Consider the following 16588-nt stretch of genomic DNA (forward strand, 5'->3'; position numbering starts at 1 on the left):
AGATTTGAGGGGGGGAAAAGTAAGCCAGCAACAAAGCAAGACAAAAAAAAATTCACACAGCTGCCTTAAAGAAATGAACAACACAAATATGGAAGAGAAGAAAACAAAGGAGCAGTAGGAAAAACACATCTGCCAATGGCCCTCAGTGTGGAAGGCTGTCGAGAGCCTCCAAGGGACCCGAAGCCCAGGCACTGTCCATCAGTTCTAGGTGCACTGTCCTGCCCTGGGAATGCTCCAAACAGACATGACCAGCGATGCCTGGGAGATGCTGTGTGCCCAGGACAGGTCCATCACCCCCTGGAGCCTGTTCCACAGTCCTGAGTACAAAACCCCCATCCCACTGCTGTCCATGGGCAATGTCCCCTCAGTGTCCCCAGGGGACATCAGGGCCATTTGTTGCCACAGAGGAACCAGCCCAAGGACCTGCAGGACTTCTGGCCCTGAAACCTGAGCAGCCATTGCTCAGCTGGTTTGGATGGAGCTGCTGGTGCAAAGAGTTTGAATTTGCCAGCTGCAGGTATGCTTTTCCATTGGTGTTTAGCAGGATCCTGAAAAGCAATTCCCATTGAGCCCCATGGGTATCTCTGACCTTCACTCAGTTCATTCCACCACCTCCCTCCCAGGTGAAAAATACAGTGACACTACCAGCCCTGCTCAGTGTTTTACAGGGTGAGGGCTTCAGGCACAATAAAGATATAACAAAAGAAAGAAAACAGACTTTTTTTCCTGATGTCACCAATGCAGAATGATTTCTGGTGCTGGCCCCAGAGCAGGGCAGCTCTCTGGATTTACTCTGCCTACCACAATACCCTGCTCACACCACAGAGATAAACCTCAGCCAGCCCAGCTGCTGGCATCACAGAGATGATTCCCAAGGGCCTCGAGGCAAGGCAGGACATGCCTAAGCCAGGGGAGAGGTGTGATCCCTCATCTTTGCCTTCTCCACTGCTCTCAAGTTTCCTCTTGGTTTTTACACCAGGCCAGCTGTGGTGGTAGACCATGATATGACAGGCAAGGGATGACAAATGCCCCTAAATCATCCTGGGAGGTGCACACCACTGGGAGGAGAATTGAGTCTAACAGCCCTTGTTGAGCCACCACTGGGAAATCAGTTCCTTGGAGTTCACCCAAGAGGGAAGGGTGTGAGCTGCAGACATCTGTAAGGGAGCAGCCTGCCACAGAGCCCTCAGCTGTGGGGTTATTCCCATGTATAGGCTGGGAAATCTTGAGCCAGAAAGCTTGATTTCTGTAACAGGACAGGTTCTTCCTTTCTTCATACAGGGCTCAGGAGGACACTTCAGGAAAAAGTCTGACATGGACAATCCTCCATCTCTACCGGGCCCACTACATGGCAAATCCTCACCACTTAGAGCTGAGGAGACAGCCCTGGGTAGGGACACTTCCAGTGTCAGCCCCATCTCAGGGAGCTCTAAAGCCTCACACTCACTGTGTGCTCCAGTATTTCTGAGCTGTGCCCATGTCCTTGGTTTGGAGAACACCCACAGGGCATAGGGAGGGGAAGTAGCTACAGATCAGATCCTCAACAGATATATATCAACACAGTACTAACGGGATCAGGAGAACTACAGCAGTTGCATCAGCTGGAAAATTTGGTCTAAGCATCCAGAGAAGAAGTTTGAACAGCTCTAAAAATATACAGGGCCACAGTGTCTCCATTTCCTAAATCAGTGTGACTTCATTTGTTCTCGTGTCTTCCTGGGCAGGAGAAGTCTGGAACGCTGGTGCTCTGAGACACTGAGCCTAAGACTACCAGGGCAGTATGGGGGGAGAGAGGTCTGAGCACACCCAGCTTGCTCCAAGGGCACGTCAATCTGGTGGGCTTGGGCAAGAAGAAAAAGGAAACTCAACTTACCTTTGTTCTTCCTCGAGTTCCTCTTTGGACATCATTGACTTGTACTGGTTTCCCCTCAGCTTTCCAGGACTGTATTTAAAAGAGAACGTCCCATCTGCAGCTGGAGAGGGGAGACAAAAAAGAGCAAGAGATCTGTGAACCAGAGACCTCCCCAGGGCACAACCAACAGCAGTGGGGCTGTTCCCTCGGGATGCTCCCTGACCTCCGCTCCTGCAGCCCAAAGGCTGTGGCCGCCCCAACACACTTCCTGAGTCGGCTCCAGTCTCCAGAAAGCCTGAGCAGAGCCAGGGAAGCAGTGTGGATTGCAGAGGAGAGCCAAGGTGCTGCTGGCCAGAGGATGGCAGGAGTCCCGGCTGCAGCCAGCACTGGCAACACTGAGGGCTGCTGCGAGCGAGCAGCCTGCTTGGAAGCAGATCCAAGTAAATCCTAAAGCACAGGAACCATATGCTATTGTTCTGCCTGGATTCAAAGCCTTGCAAGCCCATCTTGGCTTATCAAGACATGCTAATCCTGCCCTGATTAACTCCCGGCATTTTCCACTTCTCCTCTCCAGACTTGCATTCCTCCTCCCTCCCTCCCTCTCCTGTCCAGGGGCCCTTTCCCATGCTTGGGGCTCACGAATGGTGCCACGAAGAGCTGTCCCAGGCCACGTAGCCCAGCAGCTCCCTGCAGCCCTCGACAAAGCTTGTGAAGAAAGGAGATGCCGCATGGCAAATCCCAGGACTGCAAACAGCACTGAGCCAGGGCAGCCCCAGGAGCACCAACACAGCTGGATCCAAGTCCCTCTGTCACCAGCCAAAAGACCTGAAGAGGAAACCACGGTTTCCTTCTCCAGGCCTGGTTGCTCTCCCACCCAGCTCGCCAGCCCCAACCCTGTGCTAATTAGAGCACCAAAGCTCACAGACTCTGAGCCAAAGCCGATCCTTTTCCAATCGGATTTTGCTCGAGCACTATTTGCTTTTAAAAACCTCTCCCCTGCTTTATCTTCCTACAGATGGGAGGAAGCAACAGGAGGGGAGGTCAATCCAAAAGGCGGCCCAGGAGGAGCGGCTGCTTTGGGTAGTCGCCTTTTCCAGTTATCCGTGGGATAACTGCTTATCTGGGAGCCTTTATCTCTCAAGGACTGCAGGACTCAGCTGCTTCACATCAAGCCATCCAGCATTGCTGTTTCCACATCCACCCAGAAGCATCTGCTGCTTCCCCCAACCCTCAGAGCCCTGGGGTGCACAAAAGGAAGATGTTATTGCATTATCTGCATGGCCCCTCAAAATTGCACATTATGCACAAACCAGATTTCGAGGATGATACATCCCAGTACCAGCAGGACTCCAAAAATGGTGAAACTCCCCTGATTTCTGTGGCAGGAGAGAAAGCTCTGACTTGTATATAACCCATGGACCCATCCTCTGCTCCCAGTCATTAGGAAGCCCCTTCCAATCCTCTCTACTGCTATCATGGGCACCACATTCATAAAAGTTTTTCCTCCTCCACTTGCCCAAATGAAAAGCACCTCACAGCCCCTCTCCTCCCTTCCTCACCCAGGATTCAGCATCAGCAGCTTCCCTTCTATTTTCCAATAAACACTGCCCTTAAGGATTTTTCTCCCTGTGTCTGAGATCAGCTGCTTGATTTAGGCATTTCTCCAACCCCAAGCTCATGCACACATTCAGCTGCTGCCAGACCCTGGGGACTGCCATGTAAAAGGCAAGTCAGAGCCTCATTTAATAGGTGAGGAAACCAGAGATCTCAGAAATGAGCAGTACTAACATCCACATTTCCTCACTTCTTTACAACTCCATTTTCCTGGTCTTGGGGAGCTTCCCTGGGAAGTCCTGGTGGGTTACTGCTCAGGTACTGATCTGGAGTGTTTCTCTAATCCCAAAATGCCATCAGAGCTCTTGGGGGAACAACAGGCAAACCCTTTCCCTACCATCACCACAAATGTCCCAACACAAACAGCCCAATGCTCTGGTCCCTGAGCCCCAAACATTCAGCTCGGCCATATCCCACTTCCCTCTGTGGGAAAACCCTCCCCATGGGCAGACAAACAAACCTGGCCAGCTGGAAACAAGCAGTAATGCCGCAGCTTATCAGCCCTTTGGATGGCCACAAAAGTGCATGGAAACAAAATTCAGCTGGCTGCTGCTTTGGGAGATATTAGAAGAAAGAAAAAAAAAAAAAGAGGGTGTAACATCCTGTTCCTTACCCTGGTGCAGAGCAGGAGCTGTTTTGTTACCTTTGTATAGCTCGCCTGATTTCAAGGACAATTCAGATCGTTTCCCTCACGTGGTATTCTGCCAAGTAAACTGAGATTTGGGGTTTTGCCTGGCCCCAAAAGGGCAGTTTAGTTGCCACCTCACCAGAAAATAATAAGGGAAGAGGGAGGCAGAGAAACTCCCCTTCTCCCTGCCCACACGGTGTGGTTAAAAAGGAGCCAGTTTGCGGCTTTGGAAACCTCTGGCTGTTTTCTGAGTTCAGGAACTTTCTATGCAGATTGAAAACAAACTTCAGGAAACACTCAGAATAAGGAGAGGCTGGGTTTTCATGTAGGCAGTGAAAACACTGCAGAAATAGGAGGTGACCTACTTACTCAGAGCATCTGTGAGTTCATATTAAAGAAAACATTTGTCTTTCATCTCTCTGCCCTCGCGTTGCCAGCGCTGTGACCCTGAGCTGGCAGGGTGAGAGCAGCCCCAAGAGTGCACCTCTCCCCTGAACATGCTTGCTCTGTGTTCCACATGTGCTCCCTGCCAGCTCCCTGCCCCAAGTGGGGGGAAGGCTGCTCCAGTGGCTTTTGTCACCACGGCAGCATCCCAGGCTGGTCACAGGCTGCCTGCACGATCCCCACGCGCCCAAGGGGAATCTCTGGCTCACCAGGCAGCAGCTCAGAGGCTTGAGCAGGGCCAAGCGACACGCTGGAGACAGGGAAGGAAGGAGTGAGGCTGATCCCAGCAAAGCCAGGGCAGTGCCAGTATTCCCAGCTGCATCCCTCTTGCCTCCACATCCAGCCCAGCCATCGCTTTGCCTAGTCCCATTATAAAACACTTCAGAAATGGTGTGAAAACACTTCAGAAATGGTGTGAATAATTCAGGAGGGGAGTTGGTTCCTGTCTGCAGGAGATGCTTGGGGAGGATACTGGGTTAGCCTGGACTCACAGCCAGGGACTGTCATCTCCTGATCCCAAGCCACAGCCACTTCAAGATCATGCCCAGCAGTGCCAGAGCAGCCCTGAAACAGAGATGAACCCAGGGAGGCAGAGCCCAGCAGAACAGCGTTACTGAGCATCCATTTGGCAGGATAAATCCATCATTCCTCAAATCAGATCTCCTGCAGCCCTGTGTGGTAACCAGTGCTGCAAGGAAGCCTAACAGGGTGGAATAAGTGTATGTTGGGAACCCTGTCTCCAAAAGCGCTTCCCCCACCTTGCAGGAACGGCACCAGGATTAAAATTTGATTCTCTGTGGCATTAGGCATAATCCTCCCAAGCCAGGGGATTGCCACATAGCACCTTAAAACGGCCAAGCAGAAAGTGGGGCAGGGAAGGGGGAACACACCAAGCTCTCCTGCTGCCCCAGCTGGCCCCAACCAGGACTCCTGGGGACATCCCAGCACCTCCAGGGCTGCTCAGGAGAGCAAGAGTCCCCTTCAGACACACATTCTTGCTTGGGCACCATCTGTTTCATTTCCTTAGGAGTGCAGCAGTTGTCACCCCACTTAGTCAATTAATCATTTTCCAATCAACTAATTGGCTAATCAGTTAAACGTGGCTCTGACTAAAGCCCCTGGAGATTGTCCTGGATGGGAGCAAGGAGCTTTTGGGGCAGCTGCCTCACGAAGCTACCCCATGGCCAACAGCCCAAGAGCATTTCAGGAAGCAAACAGGGGTAGGAATTTCTTCTCCATTTCCTGGAGGAAGGAGACCATCCCCAAGCACTCGGGGCTTCAGATCTGTCCATACCCTCCCTGCAGGGTGCTGTCTTGCTTGGCACTCACCATCCTCATCCTCCGGCTCTCTCACCACCAGCTTCTCGTTTTCTGAGTCCACCTCTTCCTCCTGGAGGAGTTAAAAACAGAGCAGCCATGAGGAGAAGGTGCTGTGCTAAATAACTGTGCTTGCTTAAGGCACCAGAGCCCTCAGGGCTGGGAAGCAGAGCCCGGAGCGAGGGCTGGACACCCTTTTCCTGCTTCTTCCATGGAACAGACCAAAAGGGTGCTTGCTAATGAGGGAGGTTTGTTAGTCTGCTTTCCTCTCACTAATCAGTCAGGGGGATCTGGCCCACCCAAAGGCTGCAGACTGCAAGTGCCTTCTCATAATTGAGGGGATATTAAGGTTTTCAGGAAGAACCTGCTATCCCGGTGTCCCCAGGCACAGCCTTGTGCCTGAGCACCCTCCCAGGGTGCACCCACTGTGCTCCCCACCCTGTCCAGAGACGTGCAGGGGACTGAGCCACAGGCACTTCTGTGTGCCCCCAGGCCAGGCTTGCACAGACTGTCCCAGAGCTAGGAAGGGTCCCCAGCCAAAGCCACCTTGCACCACAGGCCAAGCAGCTGCTGCAAAGCACAGGAGCACTCGCCAGTCGGGACCAGTGGTCAAACCAGTGCTGGGGGTTTGTGCTGGGACCCCTCCAGGAGCCCTTCCAGCCTCACCTGGCAGGAACCCCCACAGACACCACAGGCTCCTGCCCATGGACCCCCAGCCTCTCGCTCCTCCAAGAGGTTCCCACACACACACACTGTGGTGGCAGCAGATCTCTGATCTCTGGAGCACAGAGAGGAGCAACAACAGCACGGTTTTGGGGTTTTTTTTTAAACTCAAAGCAATTTTGGAAGTTTTGGGGTTGCCTCCTACAAGCTACTACAAGCTTTATCAAGCCCAGATTCCTTTCCCTTGCAGAAAGGCATGCAAACTGCAAGCAGGGAGGGAGAGGAGCATTCCAGCTCTGGAGATAAGTCAAGGACACACGGCAGAGCCCCTGCATGTGTGAGTTCCTCCTGCAGAGCGCAGTGCCCCTGGCTGTAAACCCCTGTGAGCTGAGCCCAGTCACCAGCACCCTGGGGCAAATGTCCTCCTGCATCCTCCCAGTGCATCCCATGGGCAAAGCACATGGGAGAGAGGGGACGGAGGATGGAAGGAGGCTGTTGAGCCACCACGTTATCAAGGGGCACATGGGAAAAGTTGGGGTGAAGGAGACCCAAGGGAAACATGATCTAAGAAGGACCATGCACAGAGTCAAGAACTGGCTTTGGGTGAGCTGCTGGAGCGTGGCCCCAGCCCAGAACTAGGTTAGTTTGTCATCAGGGAGGAATGTGCATTATTCACAGCCATTTGGCTTCTTCTTGCCACTCTGTTCCCCAGAAGGAGATGCCACCAAGACCCCCGCCCACTGCAGCCACTGCTATTTTGGGCCACACTTCCAAACATGGGCACTTCCCACTGGACACATGGACTCTCCCCGAGGATGGCTGGGGAGGCACCCAAAGGAGCAGCCTCAGAGAGGGTGAAAGGAAGGAATGCTCAGCCCTGGTGACTCAGCCACAAGCCCAGGGCAGCAGTTCCCCAGCACATCCTTGTCTCCCTGTGAGCCAGGACACCCCCAGGGAGACCCTCCACAACCTGACACAAGAAGGGAGATTTTAGCCTGTTCCTTGCCTGGGCATTAGGAGCTGAGCATTTCTGAGCATTTAACAATGGAAGCAAGCAGGAAATTGGGTGCCAAAGCTCCAAGGAAGGAAAAAATACCTCTGCTCCAACACAGAGAAAGAAACATTTGATGGGAGCAGAGGGAGCAGCCAGGGAAGCCAGGCTGGCAGGCGACAGCAATGTGCCTTGGCCGTCTGGGAAGCCCCTGCTCGTGGCAGCCAGGAGCTCCCTACAGCACAACATTTTTCTGCTTGGATGGCTCAGAGGCAGGTGCCAGCACTTCCCTTCCCCCATGCCGTGGCTCCAGCCTCAACATCCCTGTCCCCATGTCTTGCCAGGGCTGTTCATTCCTGCAGCCATTGCTGCCCCCCTGCCAGAGTCCCCCCAGCTGTCTCAGTGTGGCCCCACTCGCTGCTCCCCCCCGGAGCAAGGCACCGCTCCCTCCACCTCTGAGAAACACATCTGCCCCTGGAGCACTTTTTCTCCCTGGTTTAAATAGGCAAAGCCATTAAAAGCCTACCCAACCTCCCTTGGGGGAGCACAGCAGGCAAGTTTAGCCCCCCTCTCCCCATGGCCACTGCTACCCTGGGACAATGTCCCACCCCTGCAGGGACACTGGCACATTGTTTGCTGTGCCACCCTCCCCAGGCTGGATCTCCATCCCACTCACCTCTGCATGGCTGGGAAGTGTTGCATGGCCACGCACATCCTCTGCTTGTCCTGTGTGCCCGAGGCTGGATCCAGGTGAGGCACCCAATGGTGGTATCTGGAAAAAGGCAAAAGGCTTTGAGCACAAACACCCCTGAGCCCTCCTCGTGCTCAACCAACCAGCCCCAGCAGCATCAGCACACAGGGACAAGTCTCTGGATGCAGCCAGTAGACCATCTTGCCCCCGTGCCCGAGCCTGTGCTGCCTCTGATCCATGTGCCAAGCCATGGCATGGCTGCTGGAGTGAGGAAGGAACACCAGGGATCTCCAGTGCCCAGCCCTGGAGCCAGGGGTTGGAGCTCATGAGTTGCTCTCTGTGGCAGCCCCAGCCTGTGGGACTGGGACCAGTGCAAGGAGCCATCAGTGACAGGGAACAGCTCTGCCAGGGCCAGGCTCGGCTGCCCGTGTGTCCTGGCAGGGCTGGAGGCACCTTCCTGGGATGCTGATGCAGCAGATCAGGACTAGCAGGAGGGGAGAGGAGAAGAACAACACAGCGTGCTCAGATCATTAATGCTTTCAGGGCCTGCTCTGCCAGCTGCCTTCTCCATAATACCCCCTGGAAACCTTCCCATCCCCCTGCAATCCAGAGATGGGGCTTCCCAGCCCTCTCAGCCCCCCATCGGCTCTGGATGGCCTCGACCCCCGTGCAAAGCCTGCCTTCCCCTGCCCAAACACTTCTCAGCTGAGCCTTTCCCTGCTGTGCCAGGAGGGCAGCTGTGGAGGAGGATCTGCGTGGGCAGGGAGCAGGGCCATCGTGTTCATCAGCCTTGCAGTGAAATCCCAGCACTGGGCTGGCTGGAGAAACGTTCTGCAGGGACAAAGCCCCACCTCGAGCCTGGCTGTGCCCACAGCCCCTGCTAGCCGGGGAGGAGGAGAGAGCCCTCCCTGCCTGGAGCATCCCAGCACCTCCAGGAAGCCTGCCCCGAATTTCAGAGCTCCTCAGCCCTGCTATGGCCCGTGAGTGCTGCTGTCCCAGCTCCCTCACAGCCACGGGCAAGAGCATCCGAGCCGGGGGTTGCTGTGTCCCAGCCATGGAATGCTCTGAGAGGGGGGGCAGCATCCAAAAAAGGGAGGGGGAAGGCGTTAGGACAACACTGTGAGACTTGACAACCAAAGAGGACACCATGGCACTGCAGGCACTGCTCTTCTATAGAAGGCGCAGCCCAGGGGGAATGCAGGAAGACCATTTCGAGTGGTGGGGAGTGAGGGAAGAGTGGATCAGGGCCAAATGGCAGCAGGAGCTGCTGGAGGAGACAGGACCTGAGTGTTCCAGCCAACACCCCACAAGCCAACCTCTCTCCACGGTGCACACCGACCACGAAAACCTCCCCGCGGAAAAAAAAAAAAAGGCGAGAAGCAGCTCTGCAGGGAGCCCGCACGTCATTATCCGGGAGCATCTGGAGGAGGCTTGACACGGGCCGCCCGGTCCAGCTGCTGCGGCAAACAAAGATCTCATTGCCGCCGGCACCGGCGAGGGGACGCGATCGGCGGCAGCTGCGCGGCCCCGGGGCTGGGAACGCTCCCTGCCTGCTCCCGCTGGCGGGCAGGATGGACCCAGCCCGCTCCACAGCACATCCCGTGCCCGCTCGCTCTGAGTCACACCTCTGCACGGCTTGCCAGGGGCTCTGAAAAGCCCGGGGTTAAAATCCAGCAAGTCATCTACCTTAAATAACAAGGCAGCGATCCGTCTGCCTCGGCCTTTGGCAGCTCTTGGCTGCAGAGCCGAAGCGTTTGTTGGATCATCACGAACGTGCTTTTGCCCTTTAGCTCATGGCCACGAGCGAGACGCCTGTGCAAAGCTGAGTCTGTCAGAGGGGGCTTTGGAGAAAAGCAGAGGGAGGACAAACCCTTCAGGTACATTCTGGACACAGACAGCACCGACCAGGACTACGCTGAGTCTGCCAGGGAAAGATGGCTCAGATAGAGGAGCTTGGCATCAAGTCCCCAAAATCCCCCCTCATGGCTCTGCCACCACCAACCCCTCTCCCAGCCCCACAGGAGATGGAAGCCGAGCTCCCCATCACAGCATCATCTGGTTTTCAGCTCATTTCTGGCCATTTCCTCCCCACTTCCTCCATCCCTGGTGCAAACACCTCTGAGCAACACACTTCCTTCTCAGAAAACACATGAGGAGGCCACGGGACTGGTGTGTCCCTCTCCCTTTCCTTAGTCGAAGGGACAGCCCTGGCACCTATGTGCAGGTCAGGGACCACAAAGTGCCCTGCTCCAGCTTCAGGAAAAGGGAAGATCCCAGACTCCAAAGCAAGAGAAAATTATCTTGGATTAAACTCCCGGGCCCTGTGTGTTGCCATTTATGGCTGCACTTTCTGCTCCAAGCCTGATGCAAGACTTTGCAAGAGAGAAAGAAAGCAGACAGGAGAGAGTCAGCCAGAAAGAGAGAAGCCAGGAGAAAAGGGGAAGAAAGAAGCCTTTAAAAAAAGACTAAATAATAATGTTGGGCAGAGTTTAGCAAAGCAAAGCAGCTGCTGTGTCGGCAGCTCCCCTTCAGCCCACTGCTGGGGCTCTCCATCCTCCCGCCGGCCAGAGAAGCAGCTGCTACAGAACAAGAGCAGTTTTCCAGCCCCTGGCAATGGTCCTGCCAGCTCCAGGGTGCCTGGCAGGGATGTGCCTCACATGCAGATGGCGCTTTGTAGGTCTGACCCCCCCACAAAGTGTGGGAGCATCTGCTCCTGCCAGTTCCCCTATCACGGTTACGGGCAAGGACAAGCCATGGAGTGGACAGAGCAGTGCCAAAGCTCCAGGACCACCCAGCCCTCAGAGAGGGGTCAGGCAGTGCCAGATCTGATGGGGAAAACACTGGCATGTCCCATGGTGGGGTGAGGAGTTCCAGCTCAGCGGCACCCACCCCTGCAGGCACCATCACATCCCAGTGTGGCTCCCCCGGGATCACACCCAGATGGCTCATCCACTGCTCTCCCCTCTTTGCTCCGGCCTCTGGCCAGCAAACACCACACACTGGGACATCCCTTGCTGCCCAGATCAGCCAGATGGCATCCTTGAGAGCAGGGGCAGGAAAACCCAGCCCTCACTTGGAAAGCTGACCTGGCAGCTGTTCACATGGATGGGCACTTCAGAAGGCAAAGAGTCCTTGTGGCCTTTGCTCCAGGAGTGCAGAGGCTGACTCCAGGCTGACTCCCAGGGCTGTACCCAGCCCAGCAGGAACTGGGCAGCAGCCAGACCTTCTGGACCCTTGTAGGGGACACAACATAGAGCCCCAATGCCCCCATGCCCCACAGCACGTCCCAGCACCAGCCCTTTGCTCCAGCCCATGGCAGGACACGTGCACAGGCTCCCTGGGGGGTGACACAGGTCCTATCTTGCTTCCCAATTTCCAGCCACTGCAAGAGATGATGCATTTGTCATCAGCACAAACTGCTCTGGGTGAGAGCTGAGCACATCTGAGCAATCAGGGTCTGGCTGGGGAGCCCCAAATTCCCTGGCAGGGGCCTGTGCCACTGCTAGGGCTATGACAAAGGGTAGCACATTGCCACATCCCTTCCCAGCACACTGTGGGATGATGGAGCTCCTGCCCCAGCCCACTGGCAGTGCAGACACAGCCTACACAGCTGCCAATTAAAGCCAGACTTAATTAGACACCCTCTCCCCTCCGGCACAGGGAAGGCAGGAAGGAGGCATTAGAGGGGGAGATGCTGATTTTTTAAATGTAAAGAGGGTTCCTGCTGGGAGCTGGGTGGTTTGTGCTGCCTGGTGTGCCCAGAGGGCACTGGGAGCCCCCAGGATGGCACAGATTGGGAAGGTGGGGAGCACAGGGGAAAGGTGCCAGGAACTTGGCAGAAGAGACAGATGACAAAGCCTTTGTGCCTTTGCTATCCGGGTGACAGCCCTGCAGCTGCCCTGCTCAGGCAGGGTTTGCATGTCCCCTCTCTCCTACTGTCACCCACTTGACCCTGCTCTGTTTGAAGCCCCCAGCTGCAGTTAACCCTTGGCAAACCAGCCAGGCTGCCATGCCCAGCAGAGCCTGGCACTGCCTGCTCACCCTCCTCAGCTCCAGAACATTCTGGCCAGGATGGCATCCCAGAGATGGCTCTGGAACACCACTGAAACCCCTGCCTTGTCCCTGCCACCTGCCATTTCCAGGACAGAACTACTCATTAGAGAATTAAAGTTTCTGACTGTTTCTCACAAGGACCACGCTCTGCAGCTCCAGCGACGCTGCTGTTCCCACCCAACAGCTTTTCATTAGGGGATTGCTTTGACAGCACTGCCTCATCCGTTAACGAGCTGGGGACGGGGATGAGAACAGACAATGACAGACTAATTAACTTTATTTCAGTGATGGGAGCCAGCAGAGACAAGGGGAACCACTATCAGCAGTTCATGGAAACAAGGACTCCTTTCCCTGCTCTGCCGCTGCTTCACTCTGTAGCCCTGGGCACGATGCTGAAATGGTCTGGTCACTACAGAGGGGCAGGGAAGCTTCAACCCACACTAATTTCACCAGCCTTGCAGGAGATGGGAGCAGGAGGGAGGCTGTGCCACACAGCTGCCCCAGCAGATACCAGTTTGCACTGGCAGGGAGAAGGGAAGGAGGGATGCAGAGGGATGCACGGCTCCAGCCAGTCATTAGAACACACCAAGGCTGCTCTCCCTGAGCAGGTTCATCCATCAGCATTTCAGCTGAGTGGTTAATGGCTGCGGTGAATCCAAACCAGCCTGGCACAGTACGTGCTGAGCAAACAGGAGGGAGAGAAAACAAGGAATGAAATTAAGGAAAGAAAATAAGGAAAGAAAGCTCTCCAAGTGCTGATTGCAGCCCTCTGCTTGCTGATGTACTGAAGAGCCCTGAGCCTGCAGCAGCCCCCAGCCAACCTCAGCACGAGGTCTGGGAGCCTCATCTGCTGAGTCACATCAGGGGACCGCAGCCCTCAGCCAGCCAAGATGGGTTGGACAGGGCACAATTCCATCAGCAGCCGCATGCAAAGCACTCACAGCTCTGCCCAGGGCCAGTCCCACCCCTGCCTGTAATACCTGCTGGGCTTGGGCCTGGGTAGTGCTGGAGGAAGAGGATGAAGCAACTTTGAGGGAGCAAAAGCAGGAAACCCAGGGAGACTCTGCAGAGTTGTGGATGGTCTCCTCCACTCTGCCCACGGGATCAGCCCCTGGATCAGCAGCTGGGCACACACGTGTGTGGTGCCTGCTGGAACCCACGTACTCCCTCCACTGTGCCACCCATCCCCGTGGGACAGCCAGCCCGGCCCAGCCTGCACCCAGCAGTCCTGGCAGCCGTGGGATCATGTGCAGGCCAGAGCTCCCAAACACTTACTCAGCAGTGAGAACCATCCCTCCCCCTTCCCACTGCTCCCTACCACCACCCAGACTGCACACGTCTGCTCCCTGTCCTTCCCAAAGGGATGCTGCTCAGGTCCAGGGTGACTTGTCCTGCTTTGCTCCTACAGTGAGGTAATCATTTCCCAGGAGGAAACCTCTCAGGGCTATTCCAGGACCCTCCTCAGCTCCAGTGCCCCCTTTGCTGTAAGAGGGGCTGAGGGCAGTGAGGAGACCCCCAATCCCCCAGAGCCCAGCCAGGCTTCTGGAGGACACAAGACTCCCTGTGCCTTGAGTAAGAACTCACTTCCAGCTGCACTAAACCCTGTTACTGCAGCTGTGCTGAGCAGGGATAAAGGAGCTGAGCCCCTCTCTGAAGGCAACAATCTTCGCTGCAGTCCCTGTTTGAAGCAATCGGGGACTGAAGGGCAGCCAGAGGGGAGGAAAACATTCCCAAGGCTTGAGCTAGCGAGGCAGCAGAGGAACTCGTGAGCTCTGGCAGCACTGGATACAGCCATCCATCCCAATGGGGGCTGCACTGAGCACAGAGCAGCCCAAGCTGGTGGCCAGCTTTGGTGCCGAGCTGGCCCAGCCAGGATCCAGCTGGCTAACGGTGGCCGAGGAGCTCTCCAGAGATCCTGGTACTCAAAGGCACCAATAAATCACACGAAAGAGAAACAGATGTGCCTTCCAGGACACCAGGATGAGGGAGCGGGCTGCTCGAGAACAGTAGCCATGGCCAAGGGGTGCCAGGAAGGGGAGAGAGAGAGCTCCAAGGCACAGAAACTGCCAGGGGAGAAGAGGAGGAGCACAGGGAGGAAGAGCCAGGTCCCAGCCCCAGGAGCGGGTCAGGGCTCACTCCTGGGTGTTGCAGAACATCACAGTACAGAGCAAGAGGGAGGCTGCCCCCGGGACCTGCCCAAGGCCATCCAGTGAGTCAGTGGAGATGCTTTCCAAGGCTGTCTGCACACTGCCCGGCAGCCTGGATACAGTTGCTGAGGATTACAAATGCTGCTAATAATAGCCAGGAGGCTCCTGGGCCCCAGGCCTGAGCTCCCCGGCTGAAACACGCTGCTGCCACATGGATAAGGCATCTCTCCTGGATTCCTGAGCCACCCCACTACTCAGTTCCCCCCACTGGGGCAAGGGGCCACGTGGGAGGAAGCCACCAAGGCAGGGAGTTCAGGCACCTTGAGGTGTCACTGAGTCCCATCCAAGCTGGGCAAGAGCAGAACGAGATCTTTCCACAGACACTGGGTCGCCCTTTTATTTTTAAACAAGATCCGGTGCTGGAACAGGATTTACCATGCATTTATAGGCAGCACTGCCCCCACCAGCCCCCCTAGTTCAGCCAGGGGTCAGACCTTGGGACCAGCATCCTGCTGGGGCTCGGAGGGAGTGGGGCGGTCCCTTCCCTGGGGCAGGCAAGGACAGCCAGCCAGGGACAGCGTAAGGAACCCGGCGCTGGCACGGGGACAGTTCACTGTTACCCACAGAAAGGGGATGCAGACAGGAAGAATAAACACACGCACATTCCCCAGCACCTGGATAAGCCCCTGGGGGAAGGAAAAGACACCCAGGGGTTAGATGTGCAGACAGTAGACGCTCACACTCTCTTCCCTTAAATCTTCACTATCTTGATTATTTTTAGGAGCATTCCTTGGAGGGCGAGAGTGGGAAGGAGCCAGAAACCTCCTCCCCAAACCTCTGCCGTCCCCGGGGACAACTGTCTCGTCCCCACCCGAAGACAAAAACTCGGGTTTTGCCGGGACCTTTCCTGTTCTAGGGGAAAACCCCTCCCGCGTTGCTCCGGAGGTACGGGGAAGGGACACCGCCGGGGGTGGTGGGGAGGGGATGGAGGGGACACTGGCTGCAGGGACCACGGCGGAGGGTCCGCGGGGAGCCGGCCTTACCTTGCTCTCCGCATCCTCTCGGTGGTCGGGCTGCCGGGGCTCTGGAGGCGGCTGATGGGGCTCTTGGGGAGCCTGCCTGGGCTCTGGGGGAGCCTGCCGGGGCTCTGGGGGTGCCTGCCGGGGCTCTGGGGGAGCCTGCCGGGGCTCTGCCGGCGGCTGCCGGGGGATGCTCTCGGCCGCCACAGGGCTGGGCTCGGCCGTGGGGCCCGGCTCCGCCGCCGCCTCCCGCTGCTGGGCGACCGCCTCCTTCCCCTCCTCGCCCGCCCCGACCTCCTCCACCGGCACTCGGCTCCCCTCGTCCTCCGGCCCCTCTCCCGGTCCCGCTCCCGCCGCTTCGCCCCCGGGGCCGTCCTCCCGGGCGGGCTCCGCCGCGGGCTCCCGGGGCCGCTCCGCCGCCCGCTCGCCGCCGCCTCCCCGCAGCCTCACGAAGACGGAGGCGAGGACGATGGCCAGGACGGTGAAGAGCAGCGGGACGGCCAGGTACAAGTCCACGGCCAGGTCCATCCTGCCCTGCCGCCGGAGCCCGCCCGACCCGACTGCGCGGCCGCGGGGGGTGCGCGGGCAGCGCTGGGCCGGCGGCGGGGCTGGGCCGGCTCTCGGACGGCTTTGCCCGGCGTCATCCGCCCGGCCCTGCCCACCGCCCCGGCCCCCCCGGCCCTCCCGGCCCGGGCACCCACCTCCCGCACCGAGCCGCCGGCCAGAGACATCTCCGCCCGTCGGGGATGCGCCACCCGCATCCACCCGCACCCAAGGGTGCGATTTGGGAAGGGAGGACCTGCAGAGGAAGGCTCGAGGGGCAAGCTCGGCTCTGCCTGATGCGAGTGTCCAGCTTGGGACACGGAGATCTTTCATTAAACACTGCCCTACATTCACAAAATCATTCCCAGACCGGTTGTCAGGCTCTTGTATGGTGAAATCCTAGAATGATTTGGGTTGGAAAAGACCTCTGAGATCACCGTGTCCAGCCATTAACCCAGCACTGCCACGTTCACCACTAAACCATGTCCCCAGGTGCCACATCCACACCTTTTTGAACACTACCAGGGATGGTGACTCCACCACTGCCCTGGGCAGCCTGTTCCAATGCCTGACCCCCTTTCAGTGAAGAATTTGTTCCTAATATCCAATCTAAACCTCCCCTGGCA

General features: G+C 56.9%; 1 protein-coding gene across 1 annotated transcript in view; it reads right to left on the minus strand.

Moving 5' to 3' along the window:
- MXRA7 (matrix remodeling associated 7) overlaps positions 1-15975 on the minus strand; it is a 30131-nt gene extending 14156 nt beyond the window's left edge. The window contains 4 exon segments of the mRNA XM_017832978.1: positions 1874-1973; positions 5868-5928; positions 8186-8281; positions 15444-15975. Coding sequence (XP_017688467.1) covers positions 1874-1973; positions 5868-5928; positions 8186-8281; positions 15444-15947 — 761 coding nt within the window. The 5' untranslated portion in view covers positions 15948-15975.
- Positions 15976-16588: the final 613 nt, after the last annotated feature.

This window comes from Lepidothrix coronata, unplaced genomic scaffold (genome assembly GCF_001604755.1).
Source record: "Lepidothrix coronata isolate B3197 unplaced genomic scaffold, Lepidothrix_coronata-1.0 Scaffold210, whole genome shotgun sequence".
Classification (NCBI taxonomy): Eukaryota; Metazoa; Chordata; class Aves; order Passeriformes; family Pipridae; genus Lepidothrix; species Lepidothrix coronata.